Source organism: Vipera berus, assembly GCF_964194415.1.
Source record: "Vipera berus genome assembly, chromosome: 2".
In the NCBI taxonomy this organism is placed as follows: domain Eukaryota; kingdom Metazoa; phylum Chordata; class Lepidosauria; order Squamata; family Viperidae; genus Vipera; species Vipera berus.
In genome coordinates, this window is record NC_138203.1 from 146821271 (window position 1) to 146844886 (window position 23616).

General features: G+C 38.4%; 1 protein-coding gene across 1 annotated transcript; it reads right to left on the reverse strand.

Moving 5' to 3' along the window:
- Positions 1 to 300: 300 nt before the first annotated feature.
- On the reverse strand, positions 301 to 18043 carry PCTP (phosphatidylcholine transfer protein; the record flags this gene model as incomplete). The annotated part of the gene is made up of 6 exons (XM_081315498.1): positions 301 to 363; positions 741 to 808; positions 2934 to 3105; positions 3416 to 3495; positions 10139 to 10256; positions 17726 to 18043. The coding sequence occupies 6 exons, from the start codon at positions 18041 to 18043 to the stop codon at positions 301 to 303; spliced, it is 819 nt and encodes a 272-aa protein (XP_081171624.1).
- Between the last annotated feature and the right edge of the window lie 5573 nt (positions 18044 to 23616).

Below are 23616 nucleotides of genomic sequence, written 5' to 3' on the forward strand. Positions count from 1 at the left end.
GGCTCAATTTCTCCAGCCTCTCTGATGTCAAGGAAACATGTCACATCAGAGTTTAGCTCAAAGAAGAGAGACACAAACAGTTAACTGTGTTTTCAAGCCATCAAAAGTAAAAGAAAGGCGTGACTGGAAAATGAAAAGTTTAATAAGTTCCATTATCATAGGCCTGGAAGCTTCCACGGCTCATGATTACCATCCCCAAAGGCAGCTGTTATTCAGTGATGTCTCATGACTATATCCACATCAATGACCAACTTTGGAAAGTATATCTATCAGTCCTTCAGATTGAATACAAAGAGCCGTCTATCTCTTATGATAACTGTGGCAAGCTTTCTGCATGTCTTTCAAGAAGTTGGGAACACCAGTCTGAAACAGGAATTGAAAAATACTTATCCTTCCATATTTAATGGTACACTAAGTAGCAACCAATTTTCTTTGCATTTCTTTTGCTACTACTTAAAAAATAAACATTCATTTAAGTCACCCATCTCATACTTTGATTTACAGAGAAGCATCACACCAGGGCTTAATATTTCCATTAATTCTGGAGACACACTCACTGAATGGCACCTCTTCTACAGTAGCAGCCAGATACTATCATCCACCCTTTTCAAATTATATAATTATATGGGAAAAGGCAACAACAAAACAATATTCCACATGTCTAAGAGCCCATGAATCAAAATGACTTATTGATTTAACCTACAGCATTAATTCTCCAGAGCTTCAACTACTCCGCTTACCTTAGCTGCCCAATTGACAACCCACGAAGGAAGCCTTCCACCAGGATCATCAAAATAGGTCATGAAAACTTTTTAACCAAAAAAAGAGAGAAAGGAAACAAAGCGCAAATTTAAGTGCATTGTTTTAATTTATCTAGTAAATGCCTGAAATTTAAAGTTAAGGACAGATGGAACTTATTCCATTGGAGTATTATTTCATGTGCTGAAATTCCACATGGTTTGTAAGCACATTTTATTCCTTTTCCGTCCCCAAATATCAATATTTTCCCCCCTTCTGCATAATGTCCTCATGTGGATTCTATTCTAGGCAACTTATTGCACATAAACCCAGTCCAGAAACAAAAGCAGTAAAGAATAGAGATGAATCTGAAAAAGTCATTCCCTTCCTTAATTCCATTGCCTCACCTATCCTTTGTAGGAAACCTAAATTTGGCCAAATTATTCTTTTTTTTGGGGGGGCAGAGATAAGGAAGGGAAGCAAAGGGAAGGGGAGGGAAACATTACTGTGGTATCTCCATTCAAAAGTGTAAAGAATCTTACTTGGAATCATAAAAAAAAGACTGGATGACACTAAAAACCTATCTATCCCAGCATGTTATTCTAGTGTCCAGTCAGTTCCATAAGCCCTATTCAGTTTTTCTTCCACAACTGCTATTCAGAGATAGATAACCTCTGATACTGCAAAAACTACACTGTCATCCTGACTGCCAGCTACTGATAATCCTTCCCTTCACAAGTTTGTCCAATCTCACTTAAATGCTTCCATCATATCATTTATCAGAACCTGCACTAAAGGAACGAATTAATGAATTAATATAAATTATATAGCTGCCTGTCTTATATAACACTACTCGGAGCAGCTCACAAACATAAAACCAGGAAAACAGAAAAAGCAAGATCTGGCACCTCAATCAACAATCTATTATACATCCAGCAGTAAAGTTTCTGGCATCCTCACCCTTTTCCAATTAAATCCTTGCCACTTAAATTGTGTCCTCTTTAAAAGTACTTATGGAATATGCCCCAAACCTCATTTCTGCTTAGTTACTTTACTGTAAATCCCATCAGCATATATGCGATGTGAGAATTTTTCTTCTCAAATGTACATTTCCTCATGTTTGTTTGCAATTAAGTAAATTTATACTGAACTATATTTGCCCTACCCATTCTCCAATTAAGAAGGAACATTTTGGAGAACTGACATTCCTTTTTGTTTTAAGCATTCTAACTAATCTGCTACGATTAGCTAATGTAGCCATCTTGTTGCTTTTCAATTTGCCCATAATTGTTTTCAAACCGTGAAACAAATTTTTGGTTGCTATTGCTATTTTAAAGCCATTTGTTTTTTTCTTTCTGTTTTCTGTTCTTTAGTAGGTTACCAATCTTCCAATTCCATAATGGTGAGTTCACTCAGGAGCCTCTGGCAAGCCTTGTAAAAGTAAAGAAAAGAAAAGAAAAGAAAAGAAAAAACTGTATCCCTAGAGGACATATGGATACGACATCTCCATCCATAACCTAAATACCTTCAAAGAACTTTAAAAGGTCAATGAGGCAGAAATTACCTTTCCAGAAAGTTTTTTTTTTTATAATTCTTCAGCAAGCTTTGATTTTACATTATGTTTCTCACATGATTACATGGTCAATTCAAGAAGTGTTGGGAAAACCTCTACCCTTCATAGAGCCTGGTGCTGCTGTGAATGCACCAGGCATTTTAAAAGTTAAAGAAAGGTAGAAGAGACTTCCTTGGCCACCACGTAGAGTTTTAAAAGTGTATACATCCCCTCCCCCAATTGTTGCTAGCCAGATTATTTTTCAGTTATTAGGCATCCCATTAAAAATCTGACAGCAGCAAATATTCAAATTCACTTCCAGAGGGATCCATAATAAATATTTTTAATCTCTAGGTAGGAGACAAAGAGCAACAGAAAGAAGCAAGATGAAAATTAAATAGTAGAAAATGGTTAGCTGGTGACAGAGAATTATCTGTATTAGAATTTACAAACAATCATTGGCTGTAGGCCTGCAATACTACTATGCACACATTCTTTCAGCAATATGTTTATCCCAATCTCTAACCAGAGACATGAATTAATTTTTACAAAGGTATATAGATATTTGTCAAAATCCTGAATTAGAATTTAATTTTTCTGATCAAATTAACCACTCCTATAAAATTATATATTCATTTCTTACCTTTGCACCCTTTCTTGCCATCGCTTGCAAAGGCCACACCTTGTTTATAATTCTTTACTCTAACAATCCCAGGCTTTTCTGAGAATTTAACAGTATTCACACTTTTAGCCAATATAACACAGATCTTCTGCCCATCAAGCTCCGTATCTCGACGTTCACGAACAAAAACATACTGTACTGAAGTTTAAGAAATAATCAGGATTTTAAAATTTAACATACATTATGTGTCCGGACATATCCCAAATTTAGGGAGCACAGATTAAATTGCATTTTTGCACTTTAAATTATTTGGTTATTTTGCTTTTCAAAAAGTATAAGATGAAATAATAGCATGTATAAAGAGCCTACTTTTTTTAGTTTCTAATAAGGATTAATTTGCACACCGTTAAAATTTTCAGAAACTGAGAAAAACTGAGATCGTAGCAAGGTTTGCAACTATTAAAGTTAAAAGTAAAATTACTGTCAAATAGTTGAAAGGATACATCTCTGTTTGCCAAAGGGAAGGGGAACTTCACTTCCCAGTAGATAGCTGTTTTGCCATCCTGAGTTTTCTCACGTACATCTACAAAGTGGTGGTAAAATGTATGAGAAACATATTTATTTCACTAAACAAATGATGACTAGAAAGCATTTAATGAAAAAGCTACAAGTCAAACATAAATCAAGCTAGGCATGTGCAAGACCTCAATGTATGTCCCTTTTGCTCTAGGCCAGTGATGGCGAAACCTTTAGAGACCAAGTGGCCAAACTGCAACCCCAAACCCACTTATTTATTGCCGGGTGCCAGGTGGGCGTGGCCCACTGGGTAGGCGTGGCTGTGGTGGTCATGGCAGATTGGGTAGGTGTGGTCAAGGTGGGCGTGGTCACCTCAATGTTGCTCATGGAGAGGGACGCCTATGGGGGGTGGGCAGGGATGGAGGAGATCCAGGGGGTCTCTGGCAGGTGGGGTGGTGGGCAGGAGGCTCGTCCTGCAGGGTGAGGCAAGTCAGGGCGGGGACACCATTGCCATGGGGCAAGGCAAGGGCTGGGGCGACTGCTGCCTGACACCATTGTCCCCGCACACAGAGGCCAGCGAGCGCACGGGGGCCAACAGTGTCCGTCAGTAGCCACAGCCTGCCGGCCCCTCAACTGGCGCACTCTGGGGCTCCGCAGCCCATCGCCAGCAGTTCAAAGAAGCCGCCTCTGAGCTGGATGGCCGGCCGACAGCTGAGGAGGCGATGCAGTGAGTCGTGCCCAGGAAAAGGAGAGCATGTGAGGCCAGGAGGAATGGGACGGGGGTGGAGGGAAACCAGCTGTGCCAGGATGCATCCGGCCATGTGGGACCTCAGCGAGTTAGCAGGCAGCTGCTTGAAGAGGGACGGTTGCCATCTCCGGGGCATGATGAGCATGTCCACAGAGAGAGCTCTGAGTGCCGCCTCTGGCATGCATGCCATAGGTTCACCCCCACTGCTCTAGGCAGTCAGCATCTACGGCTTTAGATTGGGGAGGCAGGATTCAGAGTTGTTTAAAGTCATGTGGCAAGCAAGTTTAATGAATCATCATTATTATATACACAACAATGTGAAATCACAGCTGCAAGTTCTTTAGCTGGTGTTGGCCTTCATGCACAGCAAGTTCTTTTTTATTTATTCATGAAATTAATATGCTGCCCATCTCACTAACCAAAGCAACCCTGAGTTCTTCCCAAGAAGTTAGGATGACATAATGTATTAGCATAGTATACGTGTGGATCCAAGCAGTTTGATCTTCTGCAATGCACAGATTTTCTAAGTGCTGTCCCATATTTGGTATGGTGCTCAGTGTGCCGTTAATTGTGTGGGACCACCATGGCAGGCTTAGGCCATAATTTTTCAACTATGATTTGCAGATCTTATACTTTGTGATCTTCTCCAATTCTTTGTCTTCTACGGGTAGTCCTTGACGTCATTTAATTCATTTAGTGACTTCAAATTTACAATGGCACTGAAAAAAGTGATTTATGACCATTTTTCACACTTACGATCATTGCAGCATCACCAGGGTCACGTAATTTACATTTGGCTGCTTGACAACTAACTCACATGTATGACCGTTACAGTATCTGGAGGGGATCATGTGATCCCCTTTTACGAACTTTCTGACAAGCAAAGTCAATGGGGAAGCCACATTCACTTAACAACTGTATTACTAATTTAAGAAGTTTCTTGTTACGAGCCACGGCTTTATCAGTTTGTATTTGGAAATCCCACAATATTTGAAACATTCATTCTTGACTATTTTTTTAACTAAGATGTTCCATCAGTTTTTTGTTACTAGCACATGATAATTGTTATAGCTTATTATTATTCAGAATAAATTGCAGGTTAATTAAATAAAGGCCAGAAACCATGGCAGCAATTATGGAATCACTACAGCTTAACTGCTTCTCAGTGGGTAGCAGCTTTAGCTTCCAAAATTAACGTCTGAGAAGCTCAGAGCCAAAGGAAAATGAATCCCCCACTTAAAAAGTCCTGACTTTTTAAAAAGAATGCATCAGGAAAAAGAAAAAAAGTTCTACAGAGGAAGAATAGGAAAGAATATTAAGATAAATTATTTATGTATCAACATTTGTTTAGCCTCATTAAAGAAAAACAAAAAAGTACTTCTGACTCTGTTGCACTGGGGAAAAAATATCTGTCATGAAAGGAGAGAACCATGCTGAGCAATTATGTAGAATCAGAATATGTTAAGTCTCTGTCTACAGATTGCTTGGACCTAAAAGATACTAAGTAAGGTTCATATTATGCAATAACTCCTGCAGCGTTTTCTTGAAAATTTTCTCTCTTCCTCACTACTCCATTCACCTATATCACAGGTCTGCAACCTGCGGCTGCGGAGCCGCATGCGGCTCTTTCAACCATCTCCTGCGGCTCCCAGTCCTCTGCCATGCGCAGTCCAAAAAAAAAAAGTGGGACTAAAAAAGTTGAACCAATCAATTCAAATATGCAGGGTAGGTGCATATCTCGCCTTGGCTCCACTCTTCAGTCAAACCCTGTTCTGCGCATGCGCGCATGTATGCGCATGTGCACACATTTTTTGCAGCTCCCAGTTTTTCCTTTTGTGAGGGAACCGGTTCCGAGTGGCTCTTTCATTGTTTCAGGTTGCTGACCCCTGACCTATATCTTTAGTCTCATGTTGCCCCCCAAAAACCCACCTTCAACATAAAAACATACATACATACATTGCTGTATCCAGTTCAGATTTAAAGAAAAGAAGCAATTTTCCAAGCAACACAGTGGGATCTAATAGAGGCTGGACTTTAATATACAGTAGGTTGTCTCCCCTCCAATTATACTTTATCTCCCAGAATTTTCCAGCCAACATGGCCACTGATGACAATTCAAAGATCCACCTATTTGGAGTGCAACCAGATCGGGAAAGACTAGCTTATCAGATCCATAACATCTAACAATAAATTGCCTATCCCACAAGAAACAGAATAGAACATACAGATAAATAAATAAAGCATAGTGTCTCTGGTGGAATGATTAAGATGTTGGGCTAGGCCTGGAGAGGCCCAAGTTCCGGTCCAGCTCAGCCCTTTGAGCTAAATGATTCTCTCTCTAGTTACCTCACATTTTAGGGTAAAAGTGAAGGAGGGAATGAAGGAGGGAATGCTATCTACAATGCCTTGAGGAAAGGCAGGTTATACACATGACAAATTATATACATAAGATAAGAACAGTAAGTATCTGTCAAGAGCCCTCCATTTTCCAGGAGAAAATCTATGGATCTGTAACTTGGGCCCCTAAGACTGTCTCATCCTCATGATGAATCTTCTTCTGGCCATCTCAAAACAGTACTAGGAGATACAAAATGGAGAAAGACTTTTCTTGGATGAGGAAAAGAAAGAGACAATTCTATTTCTTCTCATTATTTCTTCTAGCAGTGTCTCTATTATGAAATTCTTAGGGTGACAGTGAAGCAAAGCAGTGGACACAATGACCAAAGATCCATATATATATATATATATATATATATATATATATATATATATATATATATATATATATATATATATATATATATATATATATATATATATATATATATATATATATATATATATATATATATATATATATATATATATATATATATATATATATATATATATATATATATATATATATATATATATATATATATATATTTGTTTTCTGAGGTTTTCGCGGGTATTTGTATGTGGATCTTTGGTTATTCGGGTTTTTCCCTGCGTAGAACTAAAGTTGTAGGCGCAACGTTTCGACGGAATCCCATCCGTCATCATCAGGCTGGTGGCTTTAGCTTCCTTCTTCTGGGAGAAGCATGTGGCTGTTTCTTCTCCCAGAAGAAGGAAGCTAAAGCCACCAGCCTGATGATGACGGATGGGATTCCGTCGAAACGTTGCGCCTACTTTAGTTCTACGCGGGGAAAAACCCGAATAACCAAAGATCCACATATACATATACATATACATATACATATACATATACATATACATATACATATATATATAATATATATATATATATATATATATATATATATATATATATATATATATATATATATATATATATATATGTATGTAAGATGTAAGATCCATATATATATATATGGATATATATATGTATGTAAGATGTAAGATCCATATATATATATATATATATATATATATATATATATATATATATATATATATATATATATATATATATATATATATATATATATATATATGTATGTAATTATTCATCAAACTAGAACTCAGTCCAAAAATGCTACTAAATCTCTTTCAATATTGTCAACATTGTCCACAATATTGTCCTTTCTATTGTCAACAACCATAGATAATTTATGTAGATATGTTTCATAAATTGTGGCCTATATTTCTAAGGCCCCAATATATATTTTTTTAGTTTTTCAAGCTGTCTTGTGTAACCTAGTTCTTAAAATTATCAGTTAGTTAAAGTTAACTACTTTTCTATCAATGGTTGATTGCTTTTTACAATAATTCATTAATTTCTTTTTAAACATTTAAAAACTGTCATTAAAATACTTAAGTAAACTTCTCCCTAAAAATAACCTGTAGTCAAAAGACAAAACAAAAAAACCCACCAAAATACAAAAAACCAAAGCAATACAATTGGTGCTTTTTCATGTTTTAACAAATGGTATGTTTCTCACTAAGTTTTATTTTTGAAGAATGTTCCAAAATTGCTGCACCATTGTTGGTCTTACCCACTCTCAAGCTCCCGTTGGAATCACTTGACAAATAGGAAATGTCTTGCACCTGACTGATGCAGTTTATGGGTTGATACTAGAAGATGCTCTTGAATGCATTCTCAGCATTTTTAGAGAACTAAATGAAATGCATCCTGAACAATAATATCATGCTGATCTTAAAAGTCAAAAAGGCCATTTTCAACTAATACTGCTACGGGTGTGTGTGGGGTGTGTGTGTGTGTGTATGTGTGTGTGTGTGAAGTGACTACAGATGCTCATATCAGAATGAGAATTCTCTTAAATTCTTAAGACTTCTTCACAAACATATGGAAGGCTTAATCACATGTTGCTACTCTGAAACATCTTATTTTCACTGGATTTCACATTCAATGCCAACTTTCTAATGGAACAGAGTAGAATTCCCAGAAAACAGTAAGTCATATGAATATCACATTTTCCACCAGAGGTCACTGGCGTATTAATTTGGTACCAAACAAATGTATACTTATATCCCCAGGCAGTACACATCTATCCATTAATACAGTATATTAAACAATCAATGGAACAGCACATTTCTATTTCTTTTCCTGCTCAATACTGAACCATTTTCTAAGTCTATTTATTCTTATGCTTTATTTTATTGTATATCACTCTTACAGAATTCAGAAATCATATTTGCGCAAAACAAGCCTACTAAACTTTACTGCATGCTTTCTTTAAATCAACAAATACAGAATTAATTCTCTTTTCACTTTCATATAATTCCTAATTCCTGAAGAGTAAAAATCAGCTCCATATAACCTCTCTATGTCATAAAACTACATCACCCTTTCCACATTATAATTCATTTTAACGTCTAGTATTCTTTTAGTCACAATTCTGCCAGTCCCCTTTCCATCTTTTCTATAATTAATAAATTCTCCCACAGTTTCCCTTGTGCTAGGTTACCCTCTCTACAAGGAACCCTTAGTGGCCTTCTTTCAATTATAAGGCCTTCATACAATATTTAAATCAAACAGCCACTTCATAACCAGAAGAATTTTTCCAATTACAAAATGTACACCTACAGCCTTACTACGTACATTTATTTATTTTATTTATTTTAATTCCATTTATATCCTGCCCTTCTCCGAAGACTCAGGGCGGCTTACAAGCTTAGCAGTAGATATAAAGGTAGTCAACAAATTGCAAGCAAAAGAAATGAACCGCATATTACATAAGAGAAGCAGACAATGCAAAAGTAATATACTAAAATTGTCTGTATTGTTTCCATGCCTTAATTTTTAAATTTTCATTATACTGAGCATCTGTGATTTATAGAATACACACACATACACATCAAAAACTTTCTATTGGCAAAATAAAATTTTGTTTTAGAAGATTTTAGAAGATTTCCTCATACTGGGGACCAGTAAAGCCTTGGTGGAGCAGTGGGCTAATGCCTCCTTAAGTAACACCAGCTGCCTGCAATTAGTGCAGGTTCGCATCCCACCAGGCTCAAGGTTGACTCAGCCTTCCATCCTTCCGAGGTAGGTAAAATGAGGACCCAGATTGTTGGGGGCAATTAAGCTGACTTTGTAATAATGCCGCTTGGGGTGTGTGTGAAAGCCCTAATAAGCAGGCATATACATAGAATGAAGGCTACTGCTAAGCTTGTAAGCCGCCCTGAGTCTTCGGAGAAGGGCGGGATATAAATGGAATTAAAATAAAATAAATAAAATAAAAAATAAAGCTAAATGAGAATATCACTGAAGGATCAGAGGGTTGATTGAAATCAATGGCTATCTATTTAGTTTCACAAATACCTATACTTTCAAAGTTATTTTTATAAACACTAGAAGGGCATTTTAAATAACATTTGTATTTTAAGGAAGAAAAGTTCACTCACTGAATTAATCATCTTTGAATTTAAAACAGTGGAATGAAAGAATCGTAGAAATGATAGCAATACAGAAGAAGCATTGGAATTATTTACTAACTTTTAACATATTGGTCCCATTTTGGTCTGTAGTTTAAGTCCATATAAACTTCAGCACATAGCTCTGGGGAACAGTCAGTAAGTACGCTGTAGATTTTATATTCATAGAGCCCCGATTTCTGGAAATAAAAATTAAAAATCAGTCAGATAAAAAAACAATACCTGCTCTTTAGTATCAATTCTAAGCTATTATTTTGTATCAACCTTCTTCCCAGCAAAGCCATTGGTTAGAATCTAGGAGTGCAGTGTTCATAATCAAAGGGTACCAAGTTAGGGAAGGCTTTTACCAATCCAACCTACTTTCATAAAATACATTTACATTAGCATTTCAAATAGAATATTTGTCTTAAAGCAGGGGTCTTCAAACTTGGCCCTTGTATGATTTGTGGACTTCAACTCCCAGAATTCCTCAGCCAGCATGCCTAGCTGAGTAATTCTGGGAGTTGAAGTCCACAAGTCATAAAAGGGCCAAGTTTGAAGACCCTTGTCTTAAAGGATAGATACTACTGACACTTTGGTGAAAGGCCTAAACTAGGGGTAGGCAACCTTGGCTCTTTTATGACTCGTGGCTCAGGAATTCTGGGAGTTGAAGTCCACGAGTCATAAAAGAGCCAAGGTTGCCTACCCCTGGCCTAAACTATCCCTTTCAAAATACAATATTGTGCCAGCAGGTTTCCATTCACTCATGCAATGATGCCTAACCTTCCACTCCTCCTTCTGCAATAATAGTCCCCCCCCATCTGCTTTGAAGTGATGCAAAAAGATGTAGTACAAGAGAGAATCACAATGTTTGGCTGGCTAGGCTGAAAGAAGTAAAAAAAAAGGGGGGGGACAGGATAAATGAATGGACAGAAGGAAAGACATTGCTGGAATGTCCTTGAAAAAGCTGTATGATATTATGGAAGACAGGTTGAGATGGCAAGCATTTTCTAGAAATTCACCAGAAATTGAACTCTATGAATGGCACCTAATTATCTATTCCATTTGTGGAAGTAGTTAGATTCAAGCTAAAAGCTTCCATCCTGTTAGAAAATGTCTTCATTTAGTAACCTTAAGGTAATTCTACATAGCAACCTTAAGGTATTTATCTTCGATGCTGATACTGGCTAGATATGAAACCTGTCTAGTTTTCAAGGTTTGAAAATGATCCAAGCCAGATGTTCTGTTTAGACAGCACTAACCATGGCCACTAGCTGGTGGATTGACCTTCTTCTTTACCTCTTCCTCCAGCGTTGAGAAAACAAGCACTAATTACTTTTCTTTCTATAGGCAGATCTTTGAGGACATGTGGTTTTCATTTGCAAACATCCAACAGTCAACTCAGCATTCAGCTGGGAGGAGAGTTAGACATCTAATTCAACCTCATGTTTAGTGAAAGATTTGCTTGCTCACAATGAACATATCACCAGATTATCAGTGGATCACTGAAGAAAAGTACACCAGTTTCACCATTCAGTATTCTTATCATTTGATCTAGAAGGCAAAACTGGCAAACTGCTCTTAATTTCATCCCAGTCCTTACTTGAATCCAGAAATCCCTTCTGCCAGCATTGGCCTTTGCAAGCCCAATTTGGAGAACTTTTATATATCAAAAGCATTAATGGGGTCTAATCTTAGGAGAACTGAGAGGCACACATGTACTGGGGAAAGGAGGAAGATTTTTTTTTCTCCCTTTTTATGACTGACAATTTGCAATTGGTACTTGGCAACAAATTATATTTTTTCTGGCATTTCATGATTTAGTTTGGTTCCTCAGCAAGACTTGGCAGAGGTCTTGGACATGAATTAGCTGGTAAGATTCTTTACATGAGAATTAAGCCATATAAAACAAAGCTCTTTATTTTGAAACTCATAAAGGTTTAGAGCCATTGTTTCTTCATCCCATCCCTTCCACATACCCGTGATATGAAATGCAGTGGCCTTAAAGCCATATGAATATTGTTAACTGTCATTTTTTAACTGAGAACTACCGTATCTAAATCCTAACTGAGAAAGAGGTGATGCTACAAAGAGACTCAGGATCTGGTGTGTGTTTTTTCTGAGTTTTCCTGAATCCTTTCATTGCTTTAAAATGACATTAAAGACTACTTTAGGACATTTTAAAGTATTTCCTATCTCTAAAATGGTAGGAAACATATCATCAGTTTTTGTGTCGTGTTCAAAAGCAACTTGAAGGCTCCAAAAGCATTAAAGCAGTAAATTGCCTGCTTTTAATATACAGCAGCTAATTGTTGATTCTCCCAAATAAAAGCAGCAATAATAACCATACTTCTGTTATGATGTTTAGCTACATAATATATTAGAACTTTTGAAGCAAAAATAAATAACTTGCTATTATTAGTATTAATCATTGTAGGAAGTCTAATTCGATGCATTAACAAATTCAAACGTTTTGTCTGATGAGATGAAAAACATACCCAATATTATATATGGGTAGAATTTAAGCGATCGCTATCACTAAAATTACCCTTTCTCTGAGTTCCAATGCTTATTACATCTAATTTTATTCTAATTCTTCTATTGGAATTTTGAATGTAACTATAGTAACCCAATTCAGTTGACATCATTTCATCCTTCAGTACAATCAGCTAGGGCTTTCATTAAACCATCATTTGAAGAAAAAGGGTAATTTAAATAATGGTGTATGATTCACACAGAATTTTATAGTGGCATTAAACATTTCCACTTATTTATTATTTATCTTCAATACATTTTTACAATACTGCTTTGAACAATAGATGCAGATGTTGATGCAGTTCCATTGAGGATACATGCTGACCAACGGCACAGTGTGTAGCCCTCAATGAAACTGCACCAACAAGGAACTGCATCAACATGGAGGGAAGTATGCACTAGGTCAGGATAACTCATCAAGTTTGCAAATGACATCAAGCTGGCAGGAATAACCAACACTCCAGAAGATAGGCTTAAGATACAGAAGGATCTTGACAGACTTGAACAATGGGCACTATCTAAAAAAATGAAATTCAATGGTGAAAAAAGTAAGCTTCTACATTTAGGCCAGAAAACCAAATCCACAGGTACAATATAACTGGTACCTTGCTCAACAGCAGTAACTGTGAGAGGGATCTCGGAGTCCTAGTGGACAAGCACTTAAAATATGAGCCAGCAGTGTGCTGCAGCTGCCAAAAAAGCCACCACAGTTCTAGGCTGCATTAACAGAGGGATAGAATCAAGATCACGTGAAGTGTTAATACCACTTTACAATGCCTTGGTAAGGCCACACTTGGAATACTACATCCAGTTTTGGTCACCACGATATAAAAAAGATGTTGAGACTCTAGAAAGAATATAGAGAAGAGCAACAAAGATGATCAGGGCACTGGAGGCTAAAACATATAAAGAACAGTTGTTGGAATTGGGTATGTCTAATTTAATGAAAAGAAGGACTAGGGGTGACATGATAGCAGTGTTCCAATAGCTCATGGGTTGCCACAAAGAAGAGGTAGTCAACCTATTCTCTAAAGCACCTGAGGGCAGGACAAGAAGCAATGGATGGAAACTAATCAAGGAGGAAAAACAATGCAAAACTAAGAAGAAATTTCCTGACAGTTAGAACAATCAGTTGTGAATGCTCCAACACTGGAAGTTTTTAACAAGGGATTGGACAACCATTTGTCTGAAATGATATAGGGTTTCCTGCCTGAGCAGGGGGTTGGACTAGAAGACTCCAAGATCCCTTTCAACTCTGTTATTCTATTCTATTCTATTCTATTCTATTCTATTCTATTCTATTCTATTCTATTCTATTCTATTCTATTCTATTCTATTCTACTCATTCTAATTCTAACATTCTAGAAGTGGAGGTAAATCCACTCTTTACAGGTGCTTGAATATATCTGCATCAAATCTGCTCCTTCAGAGGTAAACAATTGTATCTACTCTAGATATTAAACTAAAACTTAATGTTTGTATTATAAAAAATTACAACACAAATATTTCATTGCTTTAAAAACATCTTAAGCTTTCCTACGGCTTTAGTGAGAATCTTTCAGTAATGAAATTGTCAATACAAATGGATATAATATATACTAAAATAGCACAGTTTTAGTAGCCTGCTCCTAGATGCAATCAGTAGATGAAAATGACAGAATAAAATATTTGGAACCATCAGCCTGACTGAAAAAAATATAGCAAATATGAAGGAAAGAATATTTTTCACTGAAATCAAGAGATAAAGTAATTAAGTTCTGAATACATAACCCAACCTTGATCTGAGCGTACTGGCTTAAGCTAATGAATACAGCTGCATTCAGATGGAACAGCAATTGAAAATACATATAATTAAGAATTACAAATACCAAAACCTGGAAATTCTTAAATACGATCATTGGGACCATGGCCTTTGACTCAATAAAGTATACATATACTGTGTTTCTTACTTATCGTATAACCTATACATAGGGTTATAAATTAATATAAGTTTATAAGTTATACTGTATCATTTAAAACCTTACTTAGTTATAATCAGGACTGTAATTCAAAAGTATATATTTCTGACATGATTATACAAAGTCCTCTGAGGGAAATTGGCAATTAAGAAGTATGAAATATAAATAAAATAAATAAAAAATATATTCCATTAACTTATTTAAATCAATAGTGAATTAACAAGAAATAATAAACACCAAAAACCTGGCAAAAACCACGTACTGGGTATAATGGGTTCATTTAACTGCCATGTTTACTTAATGACCACCATGTTCATTTGACTATGGCATTTGCTTAATGACTGCTACAAGAAAGGTCATAAAATCAGGCCTAGTTAACCACTACCACGAACAGCTGTAATTCTGGCCCAATTAAAGTTGTAAAGCTACGACTACCTGTAATTATTTCCCTTTTCCTACCTCTTCCAAAATATACATAACCCAGGATTTAATGGCTAAGTTTCACTCTTTGCAATCATTAAGATTCCTAGGAAATAGGGTCCTAATTAGAGTCTTAGGGGAAGAGGACGAGCCTCTAATATTTTCAGGAAGGGTAAGAAGCATTTACATTAAACATACTGAACTTCCTCCCCCATTACTAAGTTATTTTATACAGGTAGTCCTCAATGTACAATTATAATTGATTCTGGCAATTATAGTCATAATGCACGTCACCACATGACCAGACCTGATTTTATGACTTTTTTTACAGTGGTTGTTATGCAAATCCATTGTTTGCACTGTGGTGTTTTTTAACAGAAACTGGAAGTAAACAATGGCTTCCAGCAAAACCATCATGAAAGATGATCACATGACTGCTGCAAACATCTATAAATGTGGGCCAGTTGCTGAGCGCTTGAAATATGGTCATGTGACTACCAGGTGGTGGGGGCCAACATCAAAACTTTGAAACCAGGTCATAAGTAGCTTTTTCGGGATCTGTCATAACTTTGAACAACCAATAGCAACCAGTCATAAGTCTGGTCTAGGTAAGGACTAAACTGTACCACAACACTATCAAAAATCTTCTTCAGCTGAGGGAATCAGAAAAGGTAGATAGAAATTTGGTGTTCCTTACTCCTAAATAAAAATAGGAGCATTCGTTGGGTATATCTAACAAAGAAAAAAAATAAGATTAAATTTGTAAAAAATATCTCAGTTTTATTTGATAAAATATTGGAGGAAATAGTTTAAAATCCTATCTTGGCCTTTCAGATTTCAGGAGCCGACGGTAATTGTGATAAAGATATTATAGAGTTTTTTTCTCCTGAAAAAACAAATGTTCAATAAGAATAACTTTTCTAAAATGTAAGAGATCGATTGGGCTTTGGAGAAATAATTACTTTTAATTCCCAAACCTAAATTATTCTTTGTATTCTTTCAGCAGGTTCTATAGAATATGAAGAGGAGAGCAAAAACTTTATTTCCAAAAATGGGAATTGCATGGGAAGGGAAGGTAGGAGAAAATTCTGCCTCTACCTATACTCCAGGCATCCTGTTCACCTCCCTGACCAGCTCAACAATGCTGCAGAAAAGCCAGACTTGCAATAAGAGCTAGATCTGCATCCCACAGCTTCTCTACGGTAATTTTATCTTATAGTGAACATCCCTAAGTGAAAAGGAGTAAGGAAATAAAAAAAAATAAAAGTTGCAGGATCATAGCATCCTGAATGTTGAAGGACAGGATGACAGAAGCAGAATATTCATGAAAAATGAAGATGTCTTTTTGGGAACTTGTCAATAAACTTAAAAAAATAAATGCCATTTAGTCATAGTTGCTCAACCTATAAAAATAAGTATAAGTCTATTCTTTTTGCCTATCTTCTATGTTAGTTCCCTTAATAGGACAAATCTATCAATGATTATTACTGGGCACAACTGATCTTTCACTTTAGCATACTTTTAAATGCTAGGGCTACTCTTATCTAGGTTGAAAACATCTGGACAACTGAATGGCAGCAAAGAAATACAGAAAACATAATTGTGTGCAAGAATTCCTGAAGGGTCCTGGCTAGTGACTATTGCAAATAGTATTGAACTTGAATAACCTTTGATTTTGCCAATCTTCATAGTTTATGATGGGAACATATTTTGTGTATGTCCAGATACTTTAAATTTATTTCTTCTTCCCAAAAAACGTGGCAAAAATATTGACAGACTGAAGCTTTCAGATTAAAAAACTGTACCATCGTATCTGGTGGAATACACCTGACAGTCCCGTTCTCTCTACAATTTTGCTCATGGGTAAAGTGGTTAAAAGGGATGCAGTGGCTCAGTGGGTTAGGACGCTGAGCTTGTCGATCAGAAGGTCGGCAGTTTGGCAGGTCGAATCCCGAGTGCCGCATAAGAGTGAGCGCCTGTTACTCGTCCCAGCTTCTGCCAACCTAGCAGTTCGAAAGCACATAAAAATGCAAGTAGAAAAATAGGGACCACTACGGTGGGAAGGTAACAGCGTTGCGTGCGCCTTTGGCGTCTAGTCATGCCACATGACCACGGAGACGTCCTCAGACAAGCGCTGGCTCTTCGGCTTTGAAACGGAGATGAGCACCGGCCCCTAGAGTCGGAAACGACTAGCACGCATGTGCGGGGGAACCTTTACCTTTAAAGTGGTTAAAATGTGGGAGCCTGGTAAAGGAGCTCCAAGATTCAAACCTTTGCAACCACCCAGTAAGATCTGGGATCATAGTCTGCCTCTTTCCATTGAACTTCCTTCCTTGTAGGGTTGTTGTGAAGTAACAGGTGGGAAGCCACTCTACAGGCCTCCTGAACACCTTGCCAGAAAGAGGTGAGGTTAAACATAACTAAAAGTAAAGATAAAATAAAGGTCTTTTGTAAAATTAGCTTGATCGATGGAGATTACATGGATGCAACTATTCTGGCTTCTCTGAGAAAGGCGATCCCTCCTCCTGCCCCGTTTTCCATTTCCTTTCCATTCTTTTTTTAAATAAGCCAAGGTCCACTAGGGACTCACCTAGCTGGGCAATATTCTAATAAAATCCGGAACATGTCGGTTTCTATGGTAATAATACCATAGTGTGTAGCATAACTGAACTAAATTAAGCAAATTAATTAATAAGACCCTCGCCCTCTCCCGCCTATCTCCCGCGGGCAGCGGAGTCCGGTGCGACGCTTCGCACCTCGTCGAACAGCCGGTAGATGCAGAGGCCCTGGACGTTGGTGAGGAGCTGCCAGGCGGCGTCGGGGCGCCCGCCAGGGCTGACCAGCTCCCTGGAAATGGTCAGGAACTGGTCCTCGGAAAAGATCCCGCGCGGCTGCTCCGGCCTGCGGAGGTGGGCGGCCGAGGAGGAGGCCCCGTTGCTGATGCTGCTTCGGGACATCGCCACCGAGATAGGGCAGGCGCACGGCTCGCCGCCCTCGTCCTTGGCTGCCGTCGCCTTCAGCAGGCCTCCCGGGCGCCTCCGGACCAGGCTGCTAAAGATCTCCGGCGGGCACATGGCCCGGGCCCAAGCAGCATCGCCGGCGGAGCTCCTGGCGCGCGCAGCTCGGCCTGGCTCGGCGCGGCGTAACGGCTGCACGAGGGGCGCGCGGGGACCTGGGTTCGAATCCCCCTGACGCGAGGGGCAAAATGCATCGGGCCGATCAAGGAGACGAAGAAGGAAAGACTCCCTGGAGGCGGGGGGGTGGGTGGGAAGGGGGGCGGCACGGGCCGTAGCTCGCGTCATCTGGGGGACGGGGATCCTCCGGGAGAGCTCCCCACCAATAACGACCCCCTCCCCCGTCTCACTTTACTTCGGACGGCTCCTGTCCGACGACCTAGAAAAAACTGTAATGGTTGTTAGAAGCAAAGGCCTCTAAGGGGCTTAAAAGAATTGTCGGCCAGGATTACTCTTGCACGGTCTGTAAACTGGGCTAAAAGCCAAAAGTACAACAGATCTAAGTAGCTCCTTTCGTCCAAGAATAATTGCCAACGGGTCATCACAGTTCAGTCAGACACTTTGCCTAAGACTCACTTTGACGGACTCCGTTCCCATGACACGCTCGGTTAATCCAATTCCGACTCTGTATGTATGACATGTGCAACCGTAAACTAACCACATGGCTTGAGTTTCCATAAGTGACAAGCCTAAAATGTGATTGGCTTGTTGATATTGCAGACTGCCATGTCAGGGAAGGGCAATAATGGTTCTTCAGAGGGTTTTTAGAAATCCAAGAAATGCTTAACAGCGGTGAAAGAAATCTAAGACCAAAACTGAGCAGACTTTTTAGGCAGGCAAAGATTTGAAAATCCTGAAATTGTGAAGCAATGTGAGTATCTTTTCCTTTGGAGGAGCTAACCCCAAGAGGTAAGATGGACCCCATCTCTTTTAATATTTTGGACTACTGTAAGGACCTGGCTTTTCCAAAGGGATAGAAAAAGACTGTGATGATCTGCTCCTGAGATGGAACTCTTATTATTAATGTGATAATGGATGCTTGTTAATGAGGACTTTTAGAGCTTGTTTTACCAATTACATTGTTAGGATTTATATAAATAAGTTCAAGTGGTTCTTGTTCAGTGATTGCCTCAGTGATTGCCTTTACAATTACAGTAGTAATGAAAAAATATATATTTTATGACCAGTCTTCATATTTATGACCTGCACAGGCCTGTATATCAAAAGAAAGCTGAAGTAAGATCAAAACCACAGTTGTGATTTCACTTAGTGATTACCCCATTTAATAACTGAGTTACTGTCCCAATTGCAATTGGTAAATGAGGACTATACATTTTACATGGTACTTTAAGGAATTTGTCAGTAGTTAAAACTATTCTGGTAAATTCCTCCATAAGGCTCTGTTACATACCTTAAATAAGTAGCCATATTTAGTTGGTATATTAATTTTATGCCAAAGGGCAATGTTGCTATAGTAATCCTCAGCTTACAGTCACTATTGGGACCAGAATTTTGGTCACTGGGCAATGTGGTCATTAAACAAGATGCCCACGTGACTGCTTCACTCAACGAATGCAATCCCAGCTCCTCTAGTTGCGGTCATTGTGCAATCATATGTGTTGTTAAGTGGACAGAGGGGAAAACGCTGCTTGCCAAAGGACAGCAGGCAACTCCTCTCAGTGCACAGAAAGGAATTCCAGTGGCAGGCCATGGAAAGGAAATTCAGATCGTGAAGAGCAGAGTTTCCTTTCTCCAGCCTGCCGGCTTCTCCACTGACTTTCTGATGAAGCCAGCAGAGAAGATTGCAAATAACAATCACATGATCACAGGGTGTTTGGCAATCAGTTGTAAGATCAAACAGGTTGCCAAGTGACTGAAATGTGACTGCAGGGGGCAGGGCACTATCGTAACTTCGAGGACTGGTCATAAGTAGCTTTTTAAAAGTCCGTTGTAACTTCGGTTGTTACACGATCCGTCAGCAAGGACGACCTGTATGCAAAACTTAAGAACAATTCCTTTGAAAACATCCAGAATCCTGTTTTTAAATGGCTGATTATCATAAGCATTATTTGTATTCAGAAAGAGTTTTTGGTGAAGAGCCGAAGATAGGCATATGACTGGTTAAAAGCATAAAGCAACAATTGCAAGATGAAGTGGGAAATTTCACTAGACAAATTGTGAATCTGCTTAACCCCAGTAATTAAAGCCTAATCCTATAATTAAACATCTTAATTATTTTGACTGTAATTGGATATGTGCCAGTGTCTGCATTCAGAAAGGAAATATGTGTACCCTAAGGTACACCTAATATAGCTCTAAGGAGCATGTTTTGGAAAAAAATCATTTCATAAAAAGCAGAAATTGCCCTTAATACTGTTACATGCAGAAAACAAGGACCTAGCACTTAAGCAAATCAGCAAATATTACATAAGTTTAAAACAAAATTCTTTTAGATGAAATCATTAAAAAAAGATTTGACTGTATACTGTTAGGCAGAACACAAAGGAGCTTGCTTCCATTTTCTTACTTCATTGAGATAATGACATAGGAAATGTGAAAGGAATATAACAAGGACATATTCAGAATGTTAATTTGAAATAAGTCATACCTGCAAGTTTCTATTTTCTATATGTTCATAAGACTTTTCTCGTTTGCATCTCACTGTAATATTGACAGCTCCTTCCTTCCTTCCTTCCTTCCTTCCTTCCTTCCTTCCTTCCTTCCTTCCTTCCTTCCTTCCTTCCTTTATTTTAGTGTATTCTTATGAAGCCGCCTCATCTGATCCAAAATTTAAACTAGGACAAGTATTACTCCCTCCCTCCAGGTCTCTATTCCAGAGTTATTCTCTTCTGTGTAGTAGAAGATTCTACTTCTTTCAGACCAGTCTATCCCTAAAGGCCACCAGGTACAAGTGCAGGGACAGGGAATGAATAATTTAGAGAGAGCATAGAGAAGGGTTATAGACAGTTGTTGGCTATAACATAACCTGTGCACCAGAGGTCCCCAACATTTTGGGCACCAGGGACCAGTTACGTTTTTCTGCGGACCAGAGGGGGCATGGTTTTGTGTGCTGCCTGCATCCCACAGATGGGGCTTTGCTTGTTTTTGCACCCCGGTTGCTGCATGCCGTGGCCCAGTACTGATCCATGGACCAGGGGTTGGGGACCCCTGCTGTACACTATAAGGACAGAATAATTTGCTCCATTGTACCTATGACAATAAGGGACGCGGTGGCTCAGTGGGTTAGGACACTGAGCTTGTCGATCAGACGATCGGCAGTTTGGCGGGTCGAATCCCGAGTGCCGCGTAACAGAGTGAGCACCTGTTTACTCGTCCCAGCTTCTGCCAACCTAGCAGTTCGAAAGCATGTAAAAATGCAAGTAGAAAAATAGGGACCACTACGGTGGGAAGGTAACAGCGTTCCGTATGCCTTTGGCGTCTAGTCATACCGGCCACATGACCACGGACATGTCCTCGGACAAACGCTGGCTCTTCGGCTTTGAAACGGAGATGAGCACCGGCCCCTAGAGTTGAAAACGACTAGCACGCACGTGCAGGGGAACCTTTACCTTTACCTATGACAATATAGAGATTACCAGTGGAGGAGCAGATTTTTATGTCAGTTTAGTTTTCTGCTGGCAGAACGAGTGGTAGGTAACATTTTTAACTCAATAATCCTCTATCTCAGCAGCAAGTGTCTCTTTGAATCACACTTTGGGATACTTTGTGGAACTGTTTGCTAACCTCTGTTGTGGAGTAACGGCTACATATTTTTTAAAGTTTTATTTAAACATCTTTTTAAAAACACTCTTAGAGCAGAAATTATCATTGTCACTTTGGTCTGCTGAAATTGCCAAGCAATTTCTCTTTGCAAAAGAATTGGAAAGGTGTTTATTCTTCAGTAAATCTCTTTATACTGGCATATTTCAAAAACACTGGATCTTCAAAATAAATCTTTTCTTTTGTTGACATTCTTACAAAGCACATCATAATTATGAACAGTTACACCCTCTTAGAATTGTTCATTCTCCAGGAAAAGAGCCCATGTTTTGTTAATAAGAAGGAGGTACTAGTTTTATTGCATCTGGCAAATGGTATCTTAAGAAATTAAAGATTTGCTCCTTATGCTCACATTCAGACCTTTTCATTTTGCCTTCTGGCCCCTGCTGGGAGTATCCCATTCTGAACATCCTATGGTACTTACTGAAGAATAAACACCTCTTTCCAATTCTTTTGCAATGAGAAATTGCTTGGCAATTTCAGCAGATCAAAGTGACAATGATCATTTTTGCTCTAAGAGTGCCATTATTTTTTAATAAATGATCATATACAGTAAAAGCAAATTATTGTCCTCTCTCTCTCTTTCTCTCTCTCTCTCCCTCCAGCCATTTCTTTTTCAGAAGGCTATTTCATCCTTGGCTACCTCCCCAATTTGGGGAATAGTTTGTCTTTTTCAGTTGACAGCCAACATTTTGAACATATTGAGAAGTCATGTCAAGTCAAGTCACAGAAAACATACAACAGCTGTTCCACATCCTTACTGGCTTTGTTCTCATTACTTTTTCTTTTTGGAGTCTTTGACTCAGTATGAACTCATGGCAATTGCCTGGACTGGTTCCTGCTACTTTACTGGTAAAATTTTCAGAAGTGGTTTGCCCTTGCCTTCTTCTAGAGCTGAGAGGGTTGGAGTGGTGAAAGTCACCCAACTGCCTTTGTGTCCAGGGCACAAAGAATACATTGTTTCCTGGTTTCTACACCAGACTACCTATCTCTCATGAATACTTAGTCATTATTAGCTCATATTTATTCATTTAACCCATTTTCACAACTTGCACATCATATTGAGCCCTCACCAACTACATGAACTGAGCTTGTTCAATATACTAAGCTAGAATATGGTTGAGTAGTTCGTAGGTCAGTGTGACACATGCACATATGTTGGGAATTAACCCAACACCTTTTGATCAGTAGCATATTAAAACATGTAGTGCTGTTCATATGTACACCTTCCTTTTCTTCCAAAGAGTTGGAGGCATACTGATTCTTCTGCCTCCTTATTTTTTCTTTTCTTTCATAGCACCCTTTTGAGGGTGGTAAGTGTGCAAACTAATGACTGGTGCAAAGCTACACAATAAGTGAAGGTTTGACCCAAGATATGGATGTCAGCAGAAGGGACAAGAGATGACAAATAATGGCATATCCATGCACCATATGTGATGTGATCAATACAAATTTTATAATTGAAACATTTACACAGTAACATATTCAAATGTTGCCATTTAGATGTCACTGTGGCTGTAGGTCACACCTAGGGCCTAGAAGTAGCCGAAAGCCCTAATAAGCAGGCATATACATAGAATGAAGGCTATTGCTAAGCACATTGATTTGTGCTTAGATTGTAAGCCACCCTGAGTCTTCGGAGAAGGGCGGGATATAAACAGGATTTTTTTTAAAAAAAAGTAGGAAATAGGCAGATGGCTCCCAATAATCTGTGCCAGCCAACCAGCCTGTCTAATTTTTCCCCATTATAACTAGGAAGCAGGTATAGACAAGATGGCTATCAATAGATACAATATATAATAACATCTGGTCATTTTTTTTATAAAGCCTGAGTGTAAATAACCATAAATGAC